The sequence below is a fragment of the Thunnus maccoyii genome, chromosome 7, assembly GCF_910596095.1.
Source record: "Thunnus maccoyii chromosome 7, fThuMac1.1, whole genome shotgun sequence".
Lineage (NCBI taxonomy): Eukaryota > Metazoa > Chordata > Actinopteri > Scombriformes > Scombridae > Thunnus > Thunnus maccoyii.
This window is the reverse complement of record NC_056539.1, coordinates 11,567,377-11,593,668: the sequence shown is the minus strand read 5'-3', so window position 1 is coordinate 11,593,668 and position 26,292 is coordinate 11,567,377. Positions and strand designations below refer to the sequence as shown.

The 26,292-nt window shown below is 45.0% G+C and overlaps 1 protein-coding gene across 1 annotated transcript in view; it reads left to right on the top strand.

Moving 5' to 3' along the window:
• Nucleotides 1–23,677, top strand: part of midn (midnolin) — a 28,647-nt gene extending 4,970 nt beyond the window's left edge. The window contains exons 4-8 of the mRNA XM_042417587.1: nt 111–173; nt 10,425–10,976; nt 12,334–12,466; nt 12,673–12,996; nt 20,001–23,677. Coding sequence (XP_042273521.1) covers nt 111–173; nt 10,425–10,976; nt 12,334–12,466; nt 12,673–12,996; nt 20,001–20,263 — 1,335 coding nt within the window. The 3' untranslated portion in view covers nt 20,264–23,677. The remainder of the gene's footprint in view (nt 1–110; nt 174–10,424; nt 10,977–12,333; nt 12,467–12,672; nt 12,997–20,000) is intronic.
• The last annotated feature ends 2,615 nt before the right edge of the window (nt 23,678–26,292 follow it).

Below are 26,292 nucleotides of genomic sequence, written 5' to 3'. Positions count from 1 at the left end.
GTTGGTAATTCTAATAAATATATTTGCATATTTTTTCATTTGATGTCATTATTGTCAGTTATTTTTTATTCATTTTTTTTAAAAACAAAATTGTTTTTCTTTCTGTGCAGTCTCAAGCATCAAGACCTGAGCAGTCCGTCATGCAAGCCTTGGAGAGCTTAACAGAAACTCAGGTAAGAGTCTGTTTCTCTGTTGACACTGAAATAATATAAATGTAACACTGTCAGTATTGTAATATGGCTACAGTGTAAGCTGAGCTTTGGACCTTTTGTTTGTGTTTGCATGGGGGGTATGGGTGGTTTTAGCTTTGGATAAGTACAGAGCCACACATGTATGCAAGAGACAGGGAAAGAGATGAGATGAGATGAGCAGGCTGCACAAGCACAAGCCTCTTTGCTTGTCTAATCTCAGCCTCTTAAACAAGCCAAGCCAAGCTAGACATCTAGTGTGAGCTGTTAGGATATAATAAGCAGCAACACCCTCCTGTATCCTAGTAACATCTGTGATAGTGTGCATGTGTGTGTGCGCGTACACAACTGCAGGAAGCCAGGGCGAACACCCCACAAAAAAAGGCTTATTTGTGAAGTACTGAGAGGACCAGCACATAACATTCACTTCCACCTCTCTGTTTATACCTTTATCTATAATCTCTCTCCACTCCTTCTGTATTTCACGCTCTAACACACACACACACACACACACACACACACACACACACACACACACACACACACACACACACACATGCACCGGCAAGTTTCCAGGAAGTGTGCTGTGGCTGCATGGAGATTGAGTCTTGTCTCACTCACTCATAAACAGAGTGCTGGATCATCAGATGACAGCCTTCTCACTCAGTATTAGCATAGGGTTCCTGGAAGCATAGCTTGCATACACAGTCAGAGTGGGGCCCACATTCTGTACTTACAGTGAAACGGCTTTATAAGGCTGTCGAAATACAGTATGCTTTTGAGTCACTGTGGCATGACTCACCAAAATGATCAATGCGAGAGTAAAGTGAAAAAGGCAAAGAGTTCTCTTCGCTGGCCGCAGAGAGAGCGCGAGCGAGAAGACAGGCGATAAGGCTGAATGCACACAGACAACAGTGTGACGTATGAAACACTCTGCAGCTGACTGACTCAGATCAACTTCCTTTTGTAGCGTTGTGTAACACTGACATGTACGTAACTGCATCAGTGATGCGCCGCTGACTGATGTCAAAACAGTACAAGATGGTGAAATTGGTCCCTAATTTACCAAGTTAAGTGTGTCAGCAATACAGTGGTTACATTCTGGTGAACTTGTCACAAAACCGATACTGTACATTCAGTAGAATTTTTATCAGAGGATGTGGGTTGTCCAGAGATAGCGGAATGCGGTCGGGTATGGCTTCATTCCCTGCTGATAATTTTATGGTGGAAATCCTGGCCTTGTCGTGTGTGTGAACTCAGCATGCGTCTCGTAGCACTGACAGTAGATGACTGCATGTGTGTAGGTGTGTGTAAGCGTCCGTTTGTGTGTGTGTCTGTTACTGGATGGGAGTGTGTATTTCAGAATTATAGTGAGCTGGAAGCAAGCCTTTACCCATCATGTGGTACGCCGCCTTTGCTGGGCAGCCATGAGTGACTGTCATTCTCATCAGAGCCAGATGATAATTCAACCGTCGACCTAGAAGAGCATATTTCTCAATCTGTGTGAATCTCTAGCTACTTCACCCCTTCATTCTTAGATTCGTTATGAGTCATATGGTTTTGTTTTTTTTTCTCCGGAATTATTTAACATATTACTGTTGCACTCATATTTGTTGCAATATTAATCATAATCCTACAGCTGGAATAAAGGGCAGAGAAAGCATGATAACAGGGTAAAAGGTCAAAATTAAAACATAAAGCTGCTTTCCTGTGTTTTTATTCACAGAAATTGATTCCACTTTATAATTCATGAAGCAGAGTGGGATGATATAGATTGTGGAGAGATTACGGATCTGAGTAAGATTAGAAAATAGGAATACAAAAGCTTTCCCTCATTTCCTTCCTCCCCCCCCCCCCCACCTCTACTCAGGGGCTATCAAAAATCAATCAATGCACTTAGCTCTTAAAAGTGTCTGACACGATAACTGATATGCCCATACACCCAAAAATAGCCTCAGGGAAATGTGGGTGGTTGTTAGCTGTGGTAGCCTGAGAAGTAGCGGGTATTAACCCCGCACGTCTTATAACCCCTCACCCCTGCACCCACCTGTATTTTGGTCATGTGAGGTCTCATTACCAGATCGGGTGTTTTGCCAAGAAGCGCGTGAATTCATGGAAGACTGGGCTGAGTGCATCGCCTTACGTCTGCTTCTTTATCAGGATCCTGGAGGAGTCCGCAACTAGCGGCTAGCTAGCCAACCAATCAGGCAGGACATGACAGCTTCCAGTGCTGTTGTAGACTTTTTGTAGAGGAAGTTAGATAGAAAATGTTTTATGGAAATGGAACCCCGGCAATTATCGGAATGGGATTTTTTTTCTTTCCTCCGTCTCCCTCTCTTGTTTCTGCTTAACAGCCCTCCCAGGGCCCTGTAATTTAAATGTGCTGTGGTTTGCAAGTCCAGCTAGCTGCCTCAGTTTGACCGTGATGGCTGGCTTCTTTAGCAAGGACAATCCTGGCTGCCTTAATTCCTCCTCTGGCATCTCACTAGACTGCATGACATCTAAGCTGTATTAAGCCACTGCCTCCTGACAGTCCATCAAAATACAGTTGCCTGCACTACTCTCTTCTCATTCTGTCCGCTAAATAGAGGTTGCGTGTACAGCTTACATATGCAGTCATGCACGGACACACACACACACACACAGACACACACACCAGCATTGAAAGGATATATTTAAGAGGATTTCTGATCCTGCTCAGAGAATGAGAAAATGTCTGATCCTAGTAGTAAAATGAATGTATACTTACTTACTATACTTGAAATGAAAGCAATATTCATTATTTCTGGGCATATGTAGGCAGTGACATCAGCTCTCCATCTATTGATCTTGGTATTTGACAGAAAGTGAAGGATTATGTGTCCCTCTCAGCACACAGGGACTATTTGCTCATTGATGCACATTGATGTTAGAATAAAAGCCAACCAGGCAGGCAGGCATCACCCTTACCATCCCCCCATTGCCCTTCCCCCATGCAGCCACCTCTTTGTTCCTGTCTTAAAGCATGAGCACCAAACCTGCCCAGCTGACAAACCCTCTAACGCACAACAATGATTGAGGGTCACTCTTTAAGTTTGGCTCTCCCCCCACAATCTCTTTTCATCCTACTTACATCTATAGGCATCAGCTATACCCAACTTACTGCAGCTACAGCGGTGCATACTGGTTTCAAAATCAATGCACGGCCCAGCTGGAGCGAGGCTCAGTGGGCTGCAGATTGACAAATTTCGCCTTGAACACTAACACAGATTGCTTTGGGAGGAGGCTGTGTTTTGCCATTCCAAATGTCCCCGCGGAATACGCTGTTACATATCTGCTCTACTTTTCCCCTGCTCCTGTCGAGAAGCACCTCTTGTCCTCATGCAGTTCTCTCTTTTCCTCCTCCACCTCCTCCTACTGGCACAGTTTTGTCATTGTGTCTAGAAGCGGACAGATGCAAACTAGTAGGATCTGACAATCTGTGGGGAGTGACCTCTGGGTCACCCTCACCTCATTTCCTCCGCTCTGACTCCCTCAGGGGGTGCTACGGTGGGCCAGACAGGTGGAAGAGAAAAAAGAAAGAGGAAGCTTTGCACAAGTCATTCTGTAACATGTCAAGTTGTGTGTGTGTGTGTGTGTGTGTGTGTGTGTGTGCAGGTTCTGTAGGTAGGAGGTAATGGGCAGGTTGAGCATGCATGCTTGGGTAACTCACAGATGAAGAGATACAGGGGAGGGTCTAAAGAAAGGAAGACAAAAGAGAATCATCCAAAAAAAGAAAATTAGCTAACTACTAGAAAAGGCAGATTTTGGAGAACGGTGTATGTTTAGGGACAATTAACTTTGTACCTGTGCATGTCTGTGTCTCTGTACATGGCTGTGTGTAAAACAGCTCAATGCAAATGGTCAATATGTTTCTTTTTCCAGTCATGCACCCTGTACCCACCTTATCTAGATGCTAGTTAATCAGCAGGATTGACACTACTGGAAATCATTATAATTGTACTGAGGATTTGGGAGTGCAAGGAATTGAAAAATGACTTAAGTCAATGTGTTGGTCAATATGAGAAGATCCTCCCCTTTTTATAGCATGCGGCTCCCTCTGTCCTTCCCACTGCCATTGAAATGATGGCTTTTTATATGCATGCAGCTTAAGAGAGGGAGTCTTTACTCTTTAGAATGTTAATTTGCTTTTTTGTTACCTAAATGAAAGCTACAGAAATTAATTTGTTGCTGAATGTGTAAATCAAATTGTGTATGGAATAAAAGACAATGCTGATCTAAAGGCCTATTCAGTCCCTGCTCATATAAATCCTGGCCTTGAAAATTGCATTAATAAGCTGATCACGCAGTATTTTTGCACCTGTGTAATCCCCTTTGTGATGCTTAAACACACAGTGGGAGGGGGATGCTGGGATGGATGGAGGGAATCAAGGTGTGTTGTGGGGCAATCAAGGGAGAGATGGATTTTGCAGGGGATTTCATTGTCCTATTGTGTATGCATCTGCCTGCATATGTGTGTGAGTGTGTGTGTGTGCATGTGCCAACATCCATTTTTAATGTCTGCGTCTTTGTGTGTGCCCTCATTCAGCGGCCAGGGGAGTCTTATTTCTCTATATTTGAGTCGTGACCGTCATTGTTTTCCATTCCCTGGCGACACGGAGCTTTTGTGATTCAAGTAGCAGGCATCGTGACTAGTGGGGCTACTGTGTGGGAGGATGGAGGCCAGGAATATCATGTCTGATAGCCACCACCAAGTCTAATGAAGTCAATTAGGCATATGCTACTGGTGAAACAAAGAGGCAGGGGTCAAAAGACCCGGGGTAATTCACAACTTACAAAAACACGCTTAAGAAAGAGCAAGTTCTTTTGAAGAAAGACAGCATTTTCTGCACCTTTGCACACACCATTTCTTAATGGGTCTCTGCTGGTCATCATTTCTCACACTCCCCCTCCTCCTCTCCTTCCTCTTCTACCATTTACCTGTACCCGCTTACTTTACCTAAAACAGATGAGATCTATTCTCTCCGCCTTCTTTTCTTGCTACGAATAATGATGTCTTTCGTAAGCATCCACAAATCAGATTAGCTGATTGCGGATGCTCCCCTCCTGTATCCCCACCAACACAGGACAGAGGGAGGATTTCTTTGCTGTTACTTAACTTGAATTGAATCTAATGCAACAGGGCCGGGGGTTGAGAGGCTCCTGTGTGCATGTGAATCGGCTCAATGTAGCTGGCCAGTTGTTGGCACAGTTGGAGTGTGAGGACTGGCTTTAGCAGGAACCTGATCATCCTGAACTTTGCCATTCTGATCTCTCTTTTCACTCAGCCGATCAAATTCAGTGATGGCCAGCTGGTCCTCTCTTGCGCCTCTCAGCCCCCTCTGTTTCTTATCAGGCAGTATTACAGGCGCCTATCTTTCTAATGGGGCCTTTGAAGAGCCCCCTGGCTGCTTTTAGGATTTGGGGCATGATGCAAGTCATTGATTTTTTTTTTCTTTCTCTCTTTTGAGAGCCTGTTATTGCATCTTTAGCTGGTGTGTGTCTGCACAAAGACTATCAATAGTGTCCTGGTGCGATCAAAACATCGAGGTCGATAGGCGGGTTAATAAGCAGGCTTTTGAACACTACCTTTCACCTAGCAGTTCGACAGGTGAGCAGCTGCATTGGAACCAGAATATGGCTGGAGGAGACTGCTTCCTCCTCTCAAGGCTTCCCTCTCTCCACCCTCCTGTCCCGCCCTCCAATCCTCTATCCTCTTTTCTCCGGCACAAAGCTGCTCAGTTGTTCATGAATGTCAGCTCAGTGCTGCCAACACGCTCTATCTTTCCCTCCCTCTCCCTCTCACCCTCCCTTAGTCTCTCAGCCTCTCTCGTCCTCCCTCACTCCTTATCTCCCTCCCTTAGTTCGCTTAGTGTGCAAAGGAAGAACGACTGCAAATGAGTTCCTTGAACCACAGGGACCCCAATAAATAAAACTGTCAGCCAGAGATGTCGAAAGAAAAAAAAGAGGGAAGGAGCCAGAGGCACACTCTCACTGAATATTTCATCACCCACCACCAACACCACCACTCTGACACCCTACCCCCATCGCCCGCATCCCCCATCCCCCCTCGCCATCCTTGCTCCCTTCCTCTTTCCTGCCATCCCCCCTTTTTTTTTTTTTCCTCCATCTTTTCTCCACCCCTCCTCCTCCTCCGGCTGCCCCTTATCATATTCTCCCCCATCACTGCATAGCAACCAAAGCTGGCTGCTAAACAAAATACCACATCCTGGAACCTGACAACTAAAACAAAATGGTTGATGCCACTGGCTCTGGGGTCAGTTGTTAAAGAGGAACGGCAATTCAGTGGAGCAGCTCTTCATAAACACCTGTATGTTGCCGAATGGACTCTGTCATGACATTGTCCGTGCAATCTCTGTTGAGGATAATCACCTATATATGTTGTTTTTAGCAAACACACACCTTGTTCTTCAGGCATGACCTCCTCCTGCCTTTGCATACCACTGCTGCTGCATCAGAAAGAGAACAATGAAGGGCTGGTTTCTCTCTCTGTCTGCCTTAACACAACCAAAGCGGGGCCCTCCACTCTCCTTGTCTTGCGTCTCTCATAACAAACCACTAGACAAAGCCGTAAGTTGCTTTTCTAAAGGCTTGGAATTTCGTGGAGTGCGCTGTGAGGAGCAAGGTGGAAAAAGAAATGGAGGAAGGAGAGGAGGGTTGCAGACTTAAAGACATGCCTAGGAGCTCTCTTTTGTTTGCCTGTGATGTTCCCGAAAGCTCTATCTGGTGTTTGTCCTGACGTCAATGTTAGCCAGCCACATTGGCTGTCTTGGCTGTGCTCCTGAGAGCAGACAGGCATGTTTGGACTGGAGCTGAGCTGCTAGCTGAGACCTTTGGGAATCATTTGCAAGCCATCTCTCCAGCACTAGAGAGCCCCTTCCCCCCTACACACCCTACACACACATTCACGCACTCTCAACATACTCCCTCCCCTTGTTTCTCTCTCTCACAGTCTCTGTCCGTCTGGAGGAGGCTTGTTGTTACACGATCACTCTCGCCAATCTAGCCTCTGGCAGGCAGGCCGCGCTGTATCATCCTCCGCCTCCTCCCTTCCCTCAGGAAACGGGCCCTATTTCAGGTGTTCCACTCCACAGCTCCCAGCTCCCAGCTACACAAGCTGTTCGCCCTCCTTTTTTCAGGGTGTTCAGGAGTGTCGGGAGAAATAGCATGTCAGCCGAAAAACGATGCGGCTCTTCATTTGGAGGAGTGGAATTCCACACCTGAAGGTTTACTTTGGCTCCCTATGTTTATCATCTGAGGGTAAAGAAAGTTGGCCGCAAAGATATGAGAGTGGCTGATCAGATTATAGTAGTTGAGATGTCCCCTGTCATTTTCCATGTCTATGTTTATGTGGGTTTGTGGCCTTTTAATTTCTTGCCTAAAGAATAGGTTGTGGTGGGTGGTGTGTGTATGTACGGAGACCCCATATGAGTCAGACGCATGGTTACAGAGGAGGAGATCTCCGCACGCATTTTTAGCTCTCATGTATGTGAGACTAGAGGGGCTTCTGTGAGCAACTTTTAAATTGACTTTATGAGTCAACGACTGAGATTCTGAGATCTGGAGTGACAAAAATCGACTGGAGGAGGGAAAAAAAACAGAAGAAGAAGAAAAAAAAAAAAAAGAAGAAGTGTGAGGGAGAAAGCTCGCTTCTCTTGCAGGCTAATTTGAAGCCCGCCATGTGGTGTTGGGAGCTCAGTAGGAGTACATGAATTTCATCTTGGTGGTTTTGAATAATCCACACTAGTCATTAAAAGGGTAATCAAGCCTCCTCTCTGCTTCTCCTGCTGTCACTCACTTTTTCTCTCTCACTTTCTCTCACATTTGCTCGCAAACACACACACACACACACCCTCTTGCACACATAGAAACAGACTTATAAAGCAAAAGCCTTGTTTAGACTTTATATAGCGTCTTGGATGATCCCATCATAGTAAAACCCTGTAAATACAACTATGTCTGCTCTCAAAATGCAGAGAAAAACTGAAGATCTCATGGGGAAGTACTGAATAGCCACTGCAATCCTACAAAATGCAAATTTTTCTGTTAAGCAGCTGTTGCACTTTCTTCACGGATAAAATCAAATGTGAGCGGGTAAGCAAAATATGATCACAAGTGGTTACTGGAGACACATTCTGATGCAAGGTGTGAACTACAATTTGTCTTGGCAGAGTCTGGATATATCTTGATACAGGATAGGAGGTCTGAACACGACCATAGACAAACAGATACTCATTTCTCAGGGGTGTTCCCCCCCCTATCTTGCTCCCTCCCTCTAACTAAACACTGGGTTGATGGTCTCCCTCAGGGCCTCTGACTTTGTATAGTGTCCGTTTGTGTGTGTGTGTGTTGTGGGTTGGCAAACTGCCGACTCATTCTCTTGACAGCTGTCACTCACAGACACAGTTAGTTTCTCCTCCCCCTCCTTTTTTTCCCCTTTTTTCTCACTCACTCCCCCTCACCCACTTTTGAGATTCTGCCCTCCCTGAGGTCTCAAACAGACACACACACACATCTTGTCTATCAAGTCACAGGCGACCTTTTGTACACAGAGTTTCTTAGAGCCATCTCATGTAGCACCTTACCCTGTTCTCCACCCCATTTCACACCCAGCCTTAGGCCTGCTGAGTTTATTGTCTTACCACAACGGGGTAATCATGGTGGGTGTGGACTGTATCAACAAGCCATTAGTGGCTGAGTTAACACTTTGGAAAGGCTGAGTTTCTGTTTTTCCTGCAGTCCTCTTTATGCTGATTTTTTTTTTTTTTTTTGCTGCTTTAGCTGTTGATTATTTACATGTTGAAATGCAGCCATTAGATCATCCCAACCCCCTCGTCCTTTCACCTGCCTCTCCTCTTCTTCCATCCTCTTTTCCAAACCATGTCAATACCAATGTGCAAAGGTCACCCTGGCAACAGAGAGGCAACGGTCGATAGAGAAATAAATAAGCAGAAGAAAAGGGAGAGAAGTGATGGAGGGCAGAGCCTGGTGATTCACAGGGTTAACTACAGGCCAACATCTCACAAGCACACTCCAAAGGCTGCAGGGTCTGGAGGGGGGGGGAGTGAGGCCTCTGCTCTCTTTTTCTGTCTTTGTATGTAAGTCTCTATCACTTTCCATCTCCTGTCCTGTCTGTGCTCTCTCCTCCCCTTATGTAGCTTTTCGGTGCTCCTTCTGTCTTCCTGTTCCCCCCCCCCCTCCCTCCCTCTCTGGGGAATGAAAGCACACAGGCAGTAGGGGTTGTTGAAACCTTTTTGGACAGAGGCGTCACTTTGTATTTGCCAGTGCTGGTTGTTTCTGTTTGTTTCTATTTGTGGAGAACCTGAGACGTCATTACTGCTGAGTCTTCAAGACCCAAAGAAGCTTTGTGACCCCTGAACGACTCGCCACTAAAAATTACACACGCTCGCACTTACTCACATGCACGGACTTCAGCAGTGAGTGGCAACACACAGCAACAGAGCCACAGGCATGCAAGAGGGGGGACAAGAGAACTTTTGTTATTTAGTGTGAATCCTCCAGCCAAGTCGTGACAACTCTGCTATCCTGTGTGCATTTGTGTGTGTGTCCATCCGGGCCACGGGTGGGTCAGTAAAGGCCTCCACACTTAGCTCCTGTTGCCGTTGCCAGAGCTCCAAAAATGGGCAGCCCTTCCAGATCCGCCGCGGACAATCGGCCATTCTGTGTTTGAGAGGCGGGTGGGGTGTATTTCCTGGACGTGGGACTGATTTTTCAGGCCCCGGGCCAGACAGAAGGGTGGCCTTTGTCTCTTAGCTGAATGACACTGCTGACTAAGAACGGGCCGAAGGGCAGTGGGAAGCAAGCGAGAGTGGGCTCTATTTGTGTGTGTTTTCCAATAGGTCTCCTCATCCAGCAGATGTAAATAGGCCAGTGTTACAGAATGGTGATTGATTGCATGATGGGCTAATGTGGTGTGTCTGTGTCTCTATTATGAGAGGGGGAGGTCAAAGCACTGTTGTGTGTATTTTAACTGCCATCCACTGTTCATTTACAAAGAAGGAAGTCAATACGTGCGGGGGAGTCTTTCTCTTTTTGGCTAAAGAATTTTGATACGTAAATCATATTTAGATCTCTTATTTAGTAAAACTTTGTCATGTGGAAAAGCTGAGTTTTAGCTTTGCTATAGAAGCATATGAATTGAATTACTCAACCTTGATCTCTATTTTCTACCTGCAGGTCAGTGACTTTCTGTCCGGCCGCTCTCCCCTCACCCTGGCACTGCGTGTAGGTGATCACATGATGTTCGTCCAGCTCCAGTTGGCGGCACAGCAGTCTGGCAGTCCCCAGCTCCAGCACAGACACCTCATCACCCGGGGCAACGCAGAGACCACAATGGGACAGCCCACAGGGCAGCCCCGTGTTCCCCACCCTCACCCGCACTCCCACCATCACCCCCATCATCCACACAGTCACCCTGGCCCCCATTTGTCCCAGCCTCACCCAGCCCCTTCTTCCCCCTCTTCACCGGGCTCCCCTTCCTTCCCCCTGCCCTCTACGCACCACCAGCCGCTCCCTCCCATGTACCAGTCGCCCTCCTCCACTCACTGTAGCCCTCCTACTCCTCCTCCTCAGCCCCACTCCCCTCGCCCGTCCCACATCCCCGGAGGTCTGTTCCGCTCCCCACCCCATCACCATCATCACCACCACCACTACCACCAACCTTCCTCAGGCCAACCCAGCCACGACATCGGCCAGGCCAGCCCTGTAGCCCCAGTCCTCTGCCCTGAGGTAAGCCTCAAAAATATTTTTAATCCATATTTTTTTTCTCCGCCCTAGCTTAGTAAGGAGCCAAGCATGCAAAAAGTCTTAAAAATCATTTAAGGTGCTATGTATAAAGATGTTAAAAGTGGTAAAATATCTTTTTTTTTTTAAACATAAAAAGCTGATGTCATTAGCTCTCATGAATGAACAACGGGGTGGGATGGGTTATGACCATTTGACCCAAGTGCCATGCACACAACTAAATCATCCTCCATTAAACTGATTAGATTAGTGGGATATCCCAGCAGCATGAAGGCAAACACGTGGTTTACTCAGGTCTGGAGATGGTTTGCATGTGATGTGTGTGTGTTCATCCAAACCACCATGCAGTTAGTCATCAATGGAGTGCAGTCTGCTTCCCAAATCCAGTGCATACAAACAGTCTCACACACACACACACACACACACACACACACAAGAAGGAAATACATAGAGCGTGAGAGGAAAGAAGAGAGCAAGAGAGGCAAATTTAATGAATCAGTGTTGGTTTTTCATCTGATGACTGATCATTAACCTCACTGTTGTCAGTCATTTATCATTAACCTTTACAGTCATTTATTTAACTTTGGGTAACTTAAAGAACAGCTGCACACACATGCACAAACACGCTTACTCGTCTCCACCGACCAAATTTGCTGTTTATACTTTCTCTACCTCCCCAAGCTCCAGCCTATGGAAAGTGAATAAGAACCAGATGTCAGTGGACTTTGTGGGAGAGATGGTTCACAACAAGAAAAACAGAAAGACAGGCCAGTTTAGGAGTGAGAAAAAGGAAATAGCTATTCCTCATCATGCTTTCACATGTGTAACACACACACACACACACACACACACACACACACACACACAGACTCACACACAAACACAGAGACCAGGGTTTCAATTTCACTTTCAGATGTCAGTTGAGTGATCCAAGTTACGCTGAGGTGAGGCAGCATGGTTGCCAGGTTTGGTCTGATGTCAGTTGAAGAAACCAGATATCTTGTCCTATAGGGCTATTGTATAACATGAAGCTCAGGTTTCCTGTTTTGTGGTGTTTCCGTATAATCATCACCCTTTACTGCATAGGTTACTTAACATGCTTCTAATAGTAGTTACACCCTGAAGTAAAGGTCACTTACAGAACACATGTAAGTTTTCTCAGTACAAGTTTAATATTCCACAGCTCACAGCACGTTACGTATGAATGTTTGTCATTCGATGCACCGTGTTTAATACAGTATGGGATGTGAACATTTTTCTTCATGCAGGTTGTACACAGGTGTTCTCATCAAACTGTCTCTTTTTTGGCTAGAAAGCTCACTTTGTGCCCATTTTCCTCCAGGCTAACTGCAGCACCAACAGCACCAACAGCCCCAACAGCGGCACCAGTCCCTCGGCACGCTCCCGCAAACCTGGCGCCATCATTGAGAGCTTCGTCAACCACGCTCCCGGAGTCTTCTCAGGGACCTTTTCAGGTGAGGGGACAATGAGCTGCTTTTAAGATTTATTGCTGCTCTAAGAAATAACTATGCTCACTGTGAGATCCAGCTGAAAGCCTCTTTTATGCAGACCCGCATGCTTCACAAAAGGAATTCAGGAAAACACTTAAGCTTTTCTATTCAAATTTATTAAACATCTCTTGTAATATTTTTTTTGTTCTCGCTCCCTCTCTCTCACACAGGCACTTTGCACCCTAACTGCCAGGACAGCAATGGGCGTCCCAGACGAGATATTGGTACCATCCTTCAGATTCTCAACGACCTCCTGAGCGCTACACGCCACTACCAGGGCATGCCCCCCTCCCTCACCCAGCTCCGCTACCAGACCCAGTGTGGTACGCCCACCTCCCCGTCCCCCTCGCCGCCTCCTTCACCCCCAGTTGCTGGCATGACGGGCCTCTCTGCCAAAACTACCTCTGTGCCCGCCGGCAGCCCTAGCAGCCCTCCGCCGACTCTTCATCCGCTGGTGCAGTGCCAGAGCCAGATCCGCATGTGCAAACCTCCTGGTGAGTGACTCTATGCTGCACTTCCTCTGCTCATGCGAGCATGTCATGAACACAAACAGAAACACACTCAAACATACACACACACACGCACAATAAGTCATTGTGCATCCCTTGAAGCCCTCATGAAGCAGATGTTCCTAGAGTTGCCACAGCTTTGGAGGAGTGTGTGTGTGTGTTTGCAATTTTACTGTGTTCTTCTCTTACGTTGCAACCTACTAAAGCATTCATTGTTATCTTTGTCTCTGTTACTACTGACAAAGCAAGAATGAAAAAGTGAGATTAAAGAACAAAAACAGTCATACAGTACATCTCTCTTGGGTTTTGAGGCAGAGGAGAAGAGGAATAGACAGGAGGAAGGGGGGGTCTTCTTAGTCATGCAATACAAGCTTCTCCAGACCTGTTCAGTCAGGCTTGTCAGGCAGCAGTGTTGGCTTTGTTTTTGCACACCAAGGAGATAGGTTTACTCCTTCAAGCCTGGGCTTGGCTATGTTTAGATTAGATTAGGCTTTGGGTGGTTTAACCTACCTCATAAAGAAGGGCTGCAGCTGGGGCATGTATGGGCTGGGGCCAGTTGGGGCTGGACAAACCTCAACATACCCATGCCCAAGGGCTGGGCTGGTGCAGGTGCTGGAGTTCAGATGATACTGTTTAGGGACCGAGTCTGGGTGTTTGAAAACCTTCTTTTCCTTGCAGAGACACAGGATGTTGAGTGTCAGACAGATGTCCAGTACAGATAACATTCAGTCAACGTTGTAAGGTTAGACTGGCTGTGCTGAGAGAAACAGCATTGTCCTTTGCTGCCTCCTTATCTCCTGTTGAGGAAATCGAGCCACTCTTTGGTGGAATAGTCTGGTTGGGAGGGTCCTGGAATACAGTGATTAATGTTTAATGTTTTCTTTTGTTTAAAAAAGCAAGAGCAGATATTTCTGTTGTCATAGTCTGGCTTTGTCCCCTGCTTTATGACCTTCTGTCGCAAGCAGAGTAGAATGCTTTAGTTGTAGCAACTGAACACAGATTGACTGGGAATGTCCAGTATTCCTCTATATCACCCTGGGTGCCCTTACATGTGTTCAGTGAACAGTTGGAATAACACAGGCTTATTTTCCTAACTCAGGGAAGACCTTTCCTTCACTGCTCCCACCTACTTACCCCCCCCCCCCTTCCCCTTCCCCTCTTCTCCCACTCTTGTCATCTCGCTCTACGTTTGCACTCAACAGCCCACGCTGCTCTTTCCCCCATTTGCTGTCCAAAAACAGCCTTGTCTGTAAAACCCATCTCTCTGTCTTCCTCCTAATCACCCCCCCCCCCCTCCTTCTCTTTCCATGTCTGTGTTGTGCATCAATACATTGTCTGTGTTCATTTGGCCCTTAAATAGATAGATTTATTCCAAAATGCAACACTGAAAAGAATTTGCTTTGTGAAGTAGATGGCAGTGAGAGGAGGAGGACGCGGAAGAGGGGGGCTGTTAAAACCACAACACTAAGCCTCCATTCATCATATGGGTGTTTATATCCTGTCCATCAGTGCACCAACTGCCCACTGATTAACCAGGGCTTCCAGTGGAGAAGCAGGAAAAAAAGAGAATGGGTGAAAGAATAGCCTGTCTAATGCCCTCTTCTGACTTTACTGCCTCAGTCCAACTTCCTGCTCACAATATTCACTTCCAGAAAGTGATGTGAATGGGTAACCTGCCCAACCAAGCACAGTTTAGCTCGCTGAGACAAAGAATGTGCTGGTCTGTTTGTGCGGACAGAGGCTGCATGCCTTCTTGTATCCCGTTCCGCATGGTGTCCCAAGGAAGCCGATGACTAAGCGCCCTCAGGCAGTCTTATCAGCCGACACCTGATGGAAGACTTACTGGACTTAACACTGCGGCTTAACTCTGCTTCACAGAAACCTGCCTTCATTCAGCTACAGGAATAACTTGCGCTTCGCATCTGCGTGAATGTGTGTGCGCAGTCAAACTCTGGTTGAGACAGCCTCTTGAAAATGTCACATAGCTTGGCCGTCTCCTGAGAGCCTTTACCCTTTCCGCTGCAAGTTCATGTGCGAAGGGGGAGAAGACGAGCGTAAATAAAAAGCTTGAACATACACACATGCACACATACTCAACCACAAATGCCTGGTTAAAGTCTGGGCGACTAGTTTCATGGCTCCGGTGTAAATTATTGCTGAGTGTGGGGATTTGTCAGCCCAGGACTCATGTTGGATTTGAACAGGAGGGCTTTAGGATGGCCTGGCAGGCTGATTGTTAGCTAAATTCCTTTACTGAGTAGGGTGGACCTCCCCAGCACCCCCTCCAGCCCTCTAGCCCCCTGCCCAGCCAAACCCATTGTGTAGGGGCCAGGGACAGGGGCTGTACACAGGGCACCAGGCTGAGCCATTGTGGGGCAGAGGAGGGGAGGGCTATGGGCTGCCTTTTAGTCCCACTCCCACTGCAGCTTCCTGGGTTCAACACAGGCATGCAGAGCAGGGGCAAAGTTAGTTTTCTAGCAACCCCTTCCTCTCTTCTTCATCCCTTCACCCCCACTTGTCCCCTTTGGATTTGTCAGGTCACGTTAGCTTCGTGCTGACTGGGATTGGGCAAGCCAAAGGACAAGTGAGGGCAAGCAAGAATGAGAGAGGCACAGAGAAATGCCCTTAACTTCACCGAGACCTGTATTTAAGCCCTGACCCGCTTGGCCGAGGCATTGCACATTATCCACTGGTAGGCTTTACTCCTTTCTCGTGTCACACACACACACACGGAGGTTTGCTGTGACACACGTGCACCGGTAACTCAATGAATGCCCCAGCGACGCAGTACAGCGTAGAGCTATCTAGCTAAGCCAGCCAAGCACATCAGGTGCCCTTTCATTGTCGACAAGGAGAGCGAGAGAGAGAGAGAGAGAATGTAAATTAAGTCTAAAAGTCATTGAAGAGCTTGTGTCCCTGCAGGGCTGTCAGTGCCCTTTCTATGGTTGTCAAAATGCTCATATTAGCTCCAATTTGATTGGTTGCTTTCATTGCTGGTCTGATTGGTTGGTTTACTGTTTTTTTTTTTTTTTTTCTGGTGTCAAACTAGATAGCTTGTTTTTTTTTTCCCATGTGGTTGGCTGAACTCCGCTCCAGAGTGCTCCCCCATGGACCTCTGCTGTTTGCCTCTGGACCTTGAGATTAAGGTCTCCAAATGCTCGACTCTGAGGGGTCAGATTTTCGGTCTGATTCGTTCTTCACGTTTCTTTACCATAATGTGCTTCATGTTCAGTGGTTACTTTGTGGTTTCCTAAAATTTCACAATATTATGGGGAAATTTCTAACCTTTGCATATGCTGACAGTTGAAACTAAATTTAGTCGGGCTGAACAATAGAACTCTCACATCAAGACCTTTAGATTGGGTGTACTACAACACTTAACTCACTGTTGTGAACACAAAAGATTTTATCATGTGATTTTGGACACTACACCTAATTATCACAAATCAAGCATATTGTCGCATATTTATTTTACCCACGCCATGACAAAGGCTACAAAAAGACCAGACTTATCAGGGCTGACTTTGCTGCAAAGTGATTTTCTTTTCTTCTGTCCTCTATTTCTCTCGCTTCCTCTCTCTTTCTGTTTTCCCCTCCATCCACCCCTCCCTCCTCTTTCCCTCTGGTTCCCTGGATGCTGAGCAAACACAATGTTCTCTCTGCAAGATCACAAGACTTATCAAGGCAAACAAACAAACAACAGCACTAAGACAACTGCAAATGAAGGCCAATCTTTATACAATCAATAAAAGGAGAAGCTCCTTTAATCTCCTTCTGCGTCCTGCACACTGCAGCCCTCCTCCCTTTTCACTACCTCCATCCTCAGCCTCTCCTCCTCCTCCTCCACCCACTCCTCCCACCCGCCTGTGTGTGCTCCCTATCTCAGTCCTTGCTGTGTTGCTGGGCTGGGCTCAAAGGCAAGGAAAACTGACTGACGCATCGATTATTCATAGATCACCCCTTCTTTCTCTCTCTCTCTGTCTATTTTTCTCTGGCTTTCTCTGCAGAGCTCGGTGTATTTACAGGGTCTGTGTCAAAGTCTACACAGAGGAGAGTTTTGGGGATGGAAAAATGTACTGCTCCGTATTGAGTTTTGGTGTGATTGGCAGGCAGGGAGTGGTAAAAAGAGAGAGGAGGAAAATGAGACTGGCGTTTCCTTCCCTCTCTGTGTGCCCTTGACCTGTCTTCTGTTTGATATCTTCCACTCTGCATTACTAAGAAAAGATCCGTTGTTGCTTCCTCATCTGTCTTTTCTGTGTCACACAGGGTTGTATATGAGGATAGTTTCTCTCTCTCTCTCTCTCTCTCTCTCTCTCTCTCTCATTCATCCCCTATATCTCTTACCCACCTCTCTCCGGGTCTTCCAAGGTTATTGTGCTCACGTCAAACCCTAGTCTCTGCAGCCAGGCTCTGGGCCAGCCTGCGTGTATCTGTGTGTGTGTGTTGTGTATAGTCTGCCCTTCTTAGCCAGCCCTAATAATAGCCCTACTGTCATAAACATAGTCTGGAGATCCCTGTGGCCAGCTGTGTCCGGCCCAGCCGCCCAGGGCTCCGGTAGTGACGCTGATGAATGGCCACACACACACATACGCATGCACACACACATAAACACACATACTAAGTTTGGTGTAGCTCCAAGCACATTCCCAGAGCGCTTGCCAAGCCAAAGGACAAGACCTCCTACTGCACCACCAAACTGCCCTTTACACTGTGGGTGTGTGTGTGAGAGTGTGTGTGTGTGTGAGTGAGTGAGTGTGTATATTCTTATATTTATTGTTGAGTTTTTTTAGTAAACGTACCTCTTTGGAAAATAGGATCTTTCTTGAGTGGACTACGCTGGTAGAATAAAGACTTTACACTGAGAAACTCCAAAGGCAAACTGTACCAGACAAACAGATTTTGTATGTAGGCAAGTGTTGGCTTTGTGCCGTTTCATTGTGTACAGCCATATTTTGACACAGCCGAGGGGCGGTTTCGCTTTTGGCTAGTCAGAGCAGGGGAATAAGGGGAAGAGGGAGGACCGGAGGGGGAACAAAGCCTCGCGGCAGCGTATATGGATGTCACATGGAGCTGAGGGAGTGGAACAATGGCTCTAATGTAGGAGAACCCCCCTTAGTACACCCCCTGTTCTCTAGAAAATGACACGCTGCCCCGCATCTGGATGCGCACACATACATTTGAATCCGGACTGAACATATTGGCAGGAAGTGGAAAAACCTCATTTGATCTGTGTGGCTATGTGTAATGTGAAGAAGTATTTTTTTTTTCTGATAACTCAGTGCCACTATTCACATCCTTTCTGTTCTCAAAAAGCAGCATTGAGGCTGCGTGACAGCAGTGTAGTTTTTTAGTATGCACTGCCAGACAGTGGTGAATATTTATAGCTGGAGAAAAGGCTCTGCACTGCTCGATCCGATAAGCAAATGAGGGAAAGAGGTAAATTAAGCCCACACAGAGTCCGGAATTCATTCCGATGGGGGGGGGGGGAGCAGAGGAGGGCACAATCGATTCGGAAAACTGCCACCTACGGCTGATCCTTTACCCTCCACCCTCTTCCTCTGTCCTTTTCTCTATCCCCCTCGCCCCTGGGGGAGGAATTCCTTAACCCACAATGCCCCCCTCGCCTCCCTCTTCCCCTTCTTCACACTGCCCCACCTTAGCTGTCTCTGGGGAGACGTGGGGTAAGAGCTGGAGGAGGGAGGAGGAGGGGGCCCTCGCTATGTGTAAGGGGTGGAAGAGGTAGGGGTCTGTGGGGGGAAGAGAGAGAGAGGGGGGGGTTGGGTCAATGAGCTGAGAGTAGGAAGCTACAGCCATAATAAAGAAAAAAAAATTGAAGAAAAAACCCAATCTCTCCCTGTCTCTCTCTCCGCTTACAATTTCCATTCGCTTGCATTTTCTATTGAAAGCCAATAGCGTTGTCCTGGGCCCGAGATGGATGGCTGCACTAGAGCTAAGGTTTAATCAATAGGTCTTTTTAATTTGCCATCGATCCACGTTAAAAGCTACTGCGGCTGTTGCTGCTGTTGCTGTGTGTGTGCATGCGTGCACTCCTGAGTGTGTGCTTGCGTGCAGCTGTGTGTGCCTATATGTGCATGGGCCTACACATTGTGTATGTATTTTTTGTGTGAATACATGATGTACTCGAATGCGGATCTGAGCGTGTCCCCGTGCGTGTGTGTGTTTGTGTGCGTGTACTGCTGTGCAGCTGAGGCAGAGATGGCCGCTGTACTTCGGTTTATTGACATTCTAGCCCATTATTTAATTATTTAATTCCCAGACAGATACTAATGGAGCTGGCTAACAGATTGTGGTTGCTTTCCCTTCCTTCCAAGCCCCTGAATATACGCATAAATGGAATTAGTCTTGACTCGGCCACTGTAGGAAAGCATTCACAGTGCGATGCAAGGCCTCTCCCTCGAGACTGGATTCTCCTATAGGCACATCAACAGCTAGAAATGCACTTAGTAGCACATCCAGTCACAGAGGCATGTCATCTGCAATTATGTGTGCAGATATCATACACAGCTATCAGAAAGTGTCGTCTCTGTCTTGTGTTGTGTATGCTTTTGGCCTTGCTATTGGCTCTCAAGGAGATTCGGGTCTAAGAAGGTCTCCCCACTCAGCGATAAGGGGATGAAATAGCACTGAGGGGGCTAATGAAGCTCAGTGGGGGAGGTTAAGCACCAAATTCCAATGTTACATTGTGCACATGGCCTGTGTGTGTATGTGTGTGTGTGTGTGTGCGTGTCAGAGCCAAGGGAATGATCTTAGCATGTCCTAGCATAATCATCAAGGCTGTGGGGCTTTATCTGCTGCCTGCTAGACACACACACACAATACATGCACACACATACACACACACACACACATACACACACATATTGATATCCTTTTCAATCTTTTAGTTAGTGTAAATTCTGTTAACTGTAAATAAACTAGTCCTCACGCAAAGAGAAACACATGCCTGACCCATCTCTTCTCCTGTCTAGGTGACCGTTTGCGGCAGACCGAGAACCGTGCAACTCGCTGCAAGGTGGAGCGTCTGCAGCTGTTGATGCAGCAGAAGCGCCTGCGCAGGAAGGCCAGGCGGGACCAGCGCGCTCCTTATCAGTGGCTGCCTAACCGCAAGGCCGGACGCAGCAACAGCAACAGCAGCATGTCCAGCGAGGGTTCCCTGGACCTGGACTTTGACGATTCAGTGTGGAAGCCCGACGTCAAGGCCGACTTGAAGTCAGAGTTCGTCATGGCCTGAACCGCCTGATCCCAGGGGGATAGATTCAAAGATGTGCAAAACATTGCTTGGGATTTACTTAGAGATATTTTAAGGGAGTGGATTGGCAGGAGGTGACTCAGAACTGTGCAAAGATGTCTTGTGCAAAGAGGAAATCAAAGTTGTCCTTGTGACTAGCATCTGTCACGTGGAAAAAAAAGGCTCCCTGCAGACTTTAATCCCATTCTGTCCTTCACAGTTGACCTCGTGAAAAAAAGCAACAATAGCAACAGAACTTTCTTTGATGCTTGGATTTGGACAGGCAGCAACTGGACTTAACTGTGTACACGACTTTTATGGTATAATTAACAGAGACCATACCTGAACTTGAGCATAGCAGAATTCAGTGGGTGGTGGTGGTGGTGGTATTTTCAGATTTGTTTTTTTAAGATTTGTTTTTTAAAAGTGCACTCTGGACAGCAATGAAGAGATCCACACTGGACTAATTAACAAGACAGGAGCACCAGAGGCCTCAGTGTTTCCTAATCACAAGAATGGCAGAACTGTCGAACTATGGATTATTCCAACGGGCATTCTTATTGATCTCAAAACTCACCAACCAGAGTCCAGTTTTTACCTGTTACGGGGTGGTTAAACTTTTTTTTTTTTCATTTTTAAACATATTATTATATTTTATAAACAAAAAAATATGTAGCATTGTTCACAAAGCATTCAGGTTTTCATATAACAGTTCAAAGTAGTTGTTGATTTGCACATTTTCTTGATTTATAACAGCTGGTCAAAGTGTGCAAGAAGGAGGTGGGGCCTGAAATAGAATAAAAAATGAATATGGAAGTATTGATATCAACCTCAGTGACATAGGGTATCGATAGGAATTATTAATGACTAAACAAAATGAATTAATATTAACAGAAAGTGCTTTAGAGGATTTTAAAATCTTTAAAATGTATATGGAAAAAAAATCTATTTTTATTTCTCTTCCTATCTGCAGTTTTCAAAAAACAGCAGCCCTCTGTGGCTTTAGTCAAGTCGTTGACTACCAACAAATACGTACATCCATTCAATCATTCATTAGCTCATTTATGAATTATAGTCGTCCAACCACAACAGATGATACGGAAAGATAATTTTCATCCAGCCCACCTCATGTCTTACAGACCTGAATGGACTTGTTGAGGGTTTGTATTAGATTGTGTACATAAATGTGACAATTGGCAAAGGTTTATGAGGGTGTGTGTATGTTTGATTTTAGTGTAAATTGATTTAGATTATCCCATGTTTTTGTCTGAGTTGTCTTCTCCCAACTAAACCCATTGTTTCTCAAATCAGCTGCATGGGTCACAACTCTTTATACCATAACGGATAAATTGTCAAATTATAAGTTGGTTCCCAGTTCTCGGCCCATTTCATGTGTATCTTTACCACAAGTCCTCATAGTAATGACTATATTTTTTTATTGGCAAAGAGGGAGAAGTGGGATCTGTATCCAGCATCATGATCTAGTGCCTCCACCAGGACATCCATTGACATATCAGGTTAGGCCTTTCACAGTTTTGCTGCTACACATGGGGACTTAAAAATTTAAAAAAGCGGGAGGGAAAAAGTGACTTTTCTTTGCATGCAGAAGTGTGAATTACACTGATCTTTTTTCTATTGATGGAAGAAAAAAAAAGAAACTGGTGCTGTGGGAATGAAGGTTAACAACATGCATGCATTTGTGAAGAAAATAAACAATGCTGCTTTTGTTGGTTAGGTTTTGTAATTTTTATTTTTCAATGTTAGAACAACAGTGTCCTGCTAAAGTATTACAACGCAAAACCAAAACAGATGAAGTTAAGTGTGGACTCACGTCTTGCTCAGCACTGAACATTCCTGTTGTGTGACAATGAAGATAATGATGATGATGGCATTGATGAGCAAAGAGCAACTGACTCTCTCTACTCCCCGAACGCTGGTTTTACCCCCCATGACTCTCAAGGACCCAGACAGCCTACAAACTGTTTAGCCACCTCCCCTCCTCCCCCCGGCCTGAATGCCAACCGAGGCTCGCGTGGACGTACTCGCAGGGAACCAACAGACCAGTGGATTTACAGTACTGTCCGTCAAACGTACTCGAGAGAAGACTGTCTCTTTATCTGTCTGTCTGTCTGATGGATCGACCACCCTACCACAATTGCACTCCCAGAGATTGCAGTGAGAGATTACCTTTTTGGTGAACCTCATCTTTTTTTTAAGTGGCCTTACCTTTCACTAAAAAAATGAGACACTTGGGGACAATGGGGGCGGGAATGTTTTTTGGTTTTTAAACTTTCTGTGTATCGTTGTCGGACTTGTTGTCATCAAGGCACCATTTTTGTCACTGAGGACACTGGGCATCTGTTGTTTAGTGCTTTTAGCTGGTGGAGTCTCTATTATGTCAAGGCTTCTGTGCCTTAAAATGTTGCCCTTGCAGTGTCAATGTCAGATTTAAGCTGAACAAGTTGTTTTCATTGATTGATACACACGACTGTAGTATTTGCAGCCATGAGAGTCGTAGATTTTAGGGGTAAAGCTTGTTTGAGTGAATCAAATACTATTCAAAAGTTGGTGTTGTTCCTCAAATATTGCCTTTGTCCCATTTCTTCATTGTGTTGCCATGCTTGTTGGTCTCCGTTGTCCGAACCTCACATCCCTCTTGACTCAGTCCTCCCACCAACAAGCTGCAAAAAGCTACAAAATCTGTGTAACTTATGTTAACTGAGGAAGTTTACACCACAGTACTTACGTGGCATGAAACAGCCCTGATTCAGAATAAGAACGGTCCTCTGAGGACTCCAGACTACATGCACTTCCTGTTTCCTTGGATACAACATTATTAAAGGACAATTTATCCCCAGCCGCTCCCAAATTTTATTTAATTTTTTTGTATATGTATGAACTATACTCTGTGTGTGCCTCACTTCTGTGTGAATCTCAAAAAGATGAAACAAAACAAAAAAGATGACAAAGCATTACAGAGAGGAAAAAAACAGTATGTTGGTGGAATTCTGATCATGTCATTTAAGTTGCCTGTTCTTTCTTGTAGCCAACTATTGAAAATAACAGGATTCAAGAATACAATTTACAATGTTCTAGCTCTAGACCGGTGTAGCACATGTGTGACTGTATTAATTTATGAAACCAAAATGGTAACTGTGAATTATGTATTTCTTTGTGCATTTTTTAAAAGTGGGGGAGAAGGTTGTTGGGACATGGCAGCAGCTGTTGCTTGTGTCCATAAAAACTTGTTTTTGGTGGAATATAATGGAAACAAACATGTTTCCGAAAAAAAAAGGGGAAAAAATGAAAAAAAATGAAAAAAATATATGAATATATTTTTTTTCTTAAGCAATACATTTCAGTGTGACTTGTGATAGAACATTTTCTTTTTTTAGGTAATAAATAAATAAAAAACAAAATGAGTACACCAGGTTGTCTCCATGAGTATTCATTACTAACACATTCAATAACATTGAATGAAAGCTGCTATTCAATCTAATATTTCATGTGAGAATCTATTTCATGAGGTAACTTGATATGAGTAGCATATGAAAAGGTTGAGAAGCTCGGAATTGCATTGATAAAATATTGCCTTACCCTCCATCAAAAGCTGATGTAATTGATGATTGGACTGGACCAATCCAGACTAACATTGGCTTGTGGGTGGATTTCTGAATGGGTCTAAAAAGCACAATCTCAGGGGTCCAAAGGGTCAGGGGGCCCCAAGCCAGAGCCTCAGTATGAAGGGACTTATTAACATTTTCATTTGGAAAATCCAAGAGCTCAGTCAAAGGTTATGATGCCTTGATCACATATTTGTAGCCATGCTAGCAGCATAGCTTTAGGGATGGCAATGTTGATCTTCAGGTCAGTCAGCTCACTTTGGTCCAGACTGAATTATCTCAACAACTATTGAATGGACAGCCATGAATTTTAGCACAGACATTCATGGTCCCTAAAAGATGAATCCTAATGATTCTAGCATCACCATCAGGGTTCTGTGTGAAATATCTAATAACTATTGAATGGATTGCCATGAAATTTGGTACACACATTCATGTCCTCCTTGAGATGAACTGTAATAACCTTGGTGATCCATTAGCTTTCAGTCAAGTGCCATCAGGTCAAAATTTCTCCATTACTTAATTTTATGACCAATGTGCAAATGTAATGATATTCCCATCAGCCTCAGTTGAACTGTTTGTTAAGTGCTACTTAGCTAATGTGGGCATGCTAACACAAGATAGTCAACATGGTAAACTGTTAGCATGGGTATAGACTCTTAGACTTGTTTGTTCCTAATTCTTATCTGAGTCATTTAATGTTGAGTATCTTTTATTCCAGTATTTATATTGGTTATATTTTTGTTCATATCTTCCTATGTAATAGAGCTGCATAGAATACTGAAGTTCATGTGCAGTTTTCGGCTGACAACAGTTAAGACTTATAGTTAACCTGCAAAATGTTACTGAAAAGACCCAGGACCTAGGGTTTGTGTGTGGGTGGAAGGAGGTTGAACAGGGGTAGGCGGGATTCAATGAGAGAGCCAACAGAAATGTTCTCCACATCTGTGAGTGCAGCCCAGCTCAAGATGAGACAGAATATGGAAGTGGAGTGACAGATTGGAGAAGGAGAGAGAGCGGTGCCTCATGTGAAGCCCGCTTCCTGACACATGTACTTACAGCAAAAGGTGTTTTGAAGCAGCACTTGTAGCTTGTGCTTTTTGTAACCAGCAAGGCTGAGAGAAGAGCTTGACTTGGAGCATCAAGAAATGTCTGAAAGAGGATTGAACATGAAAAGACAAACCTACTGCATGTTGAAGCGTTGCTCAGACAGGGCGCCAATAACACAGCATATACACTGAGAGCATGATGACAGACAGCTGCTTCTGCATTTCACAGTTTTAAGTAGATGAAATTGAGCTAACTCTTATTTACAGATAGACATTACACATCTCTTAATGATGCATGCAATAATTAAATCAAACTTATTTAATTCAGACATATTTTAATGTGTAACTAATTTGTCTATTGTTGTAAATGGATGTACTCTTAAGCAAGCTCAAATAAAAGTGTTGGATGATTTGCACTTTATTCTCTGAGATTTAACACATAATTTGCCAGTAATTACACATTAAAAAGCCATGTGCTTCACTGTACCAACTCGCCAAGCTGCCAGCCACAGAGGCCAGATGCCTCATGTTGTTTACACCTTCATTCTGATAATAGCCAAGGACTAGAAATGTGTCCCTTGGCCTTTCTCATGCCTGCCCTCCTTTCTTCTTTCTGCAGAAATGATTCTGGTAATGAAAGCCTCCTACTCAGTGGCCTTCTGAACATAAGCAAACACACCTCCTCTCTGTCCGTGATCTGTGATGAACACAGGGCCATCATACAGTATTTTGATAAGAGGAGCCTGTTGAAATGTGAATATCGATGTGAGCTCAATTCATTGATTAACTTATCAATAGCCAATGCAAATGCATTACCTTGAAATCAGAACAAAAAAGTTAATCTTCTGTCACCTTGTTATTCGCCCTGGTTTAATATTTGGTGGCTGCTTCTGTCCAAAGCGACCATGAGTATTTTTTAAAAATATGAATAGCTCTGTTGAATTTCAAAACAGATATGAATTGACATGTGAAGCTGAAAGTAAAATAATCTAAAGAGACAGATTGGGGCTGTAGAATGAAACAGTCTACTAAAACCTTTTTGTTATTCAAATAGAGCAACCTTCATTCTCATTTAATTTTGAAACACAAAAGCTTTTTTGAAGTTTGGATGCCGTTTCCTGACAGTTTCCCCCTCCCCCTTTTAAAAGAATAAGTCTGGTGTTATTCTATAGTTTTCCAAGTGATAACTAACCCAATGAAAAGGTCAAAACCAGTAATGCATAAGTCCCTCTCCCAATACTTTCTGAGCTCCCTACCCTGTCTGTGGCACTCAAGCCCATTAATTCAACTGTATAGTGTATGTAAATATTTAAACACATGCAACTAATATAGAGCTTCAGTTCTAGAAAAGGCTTGATAG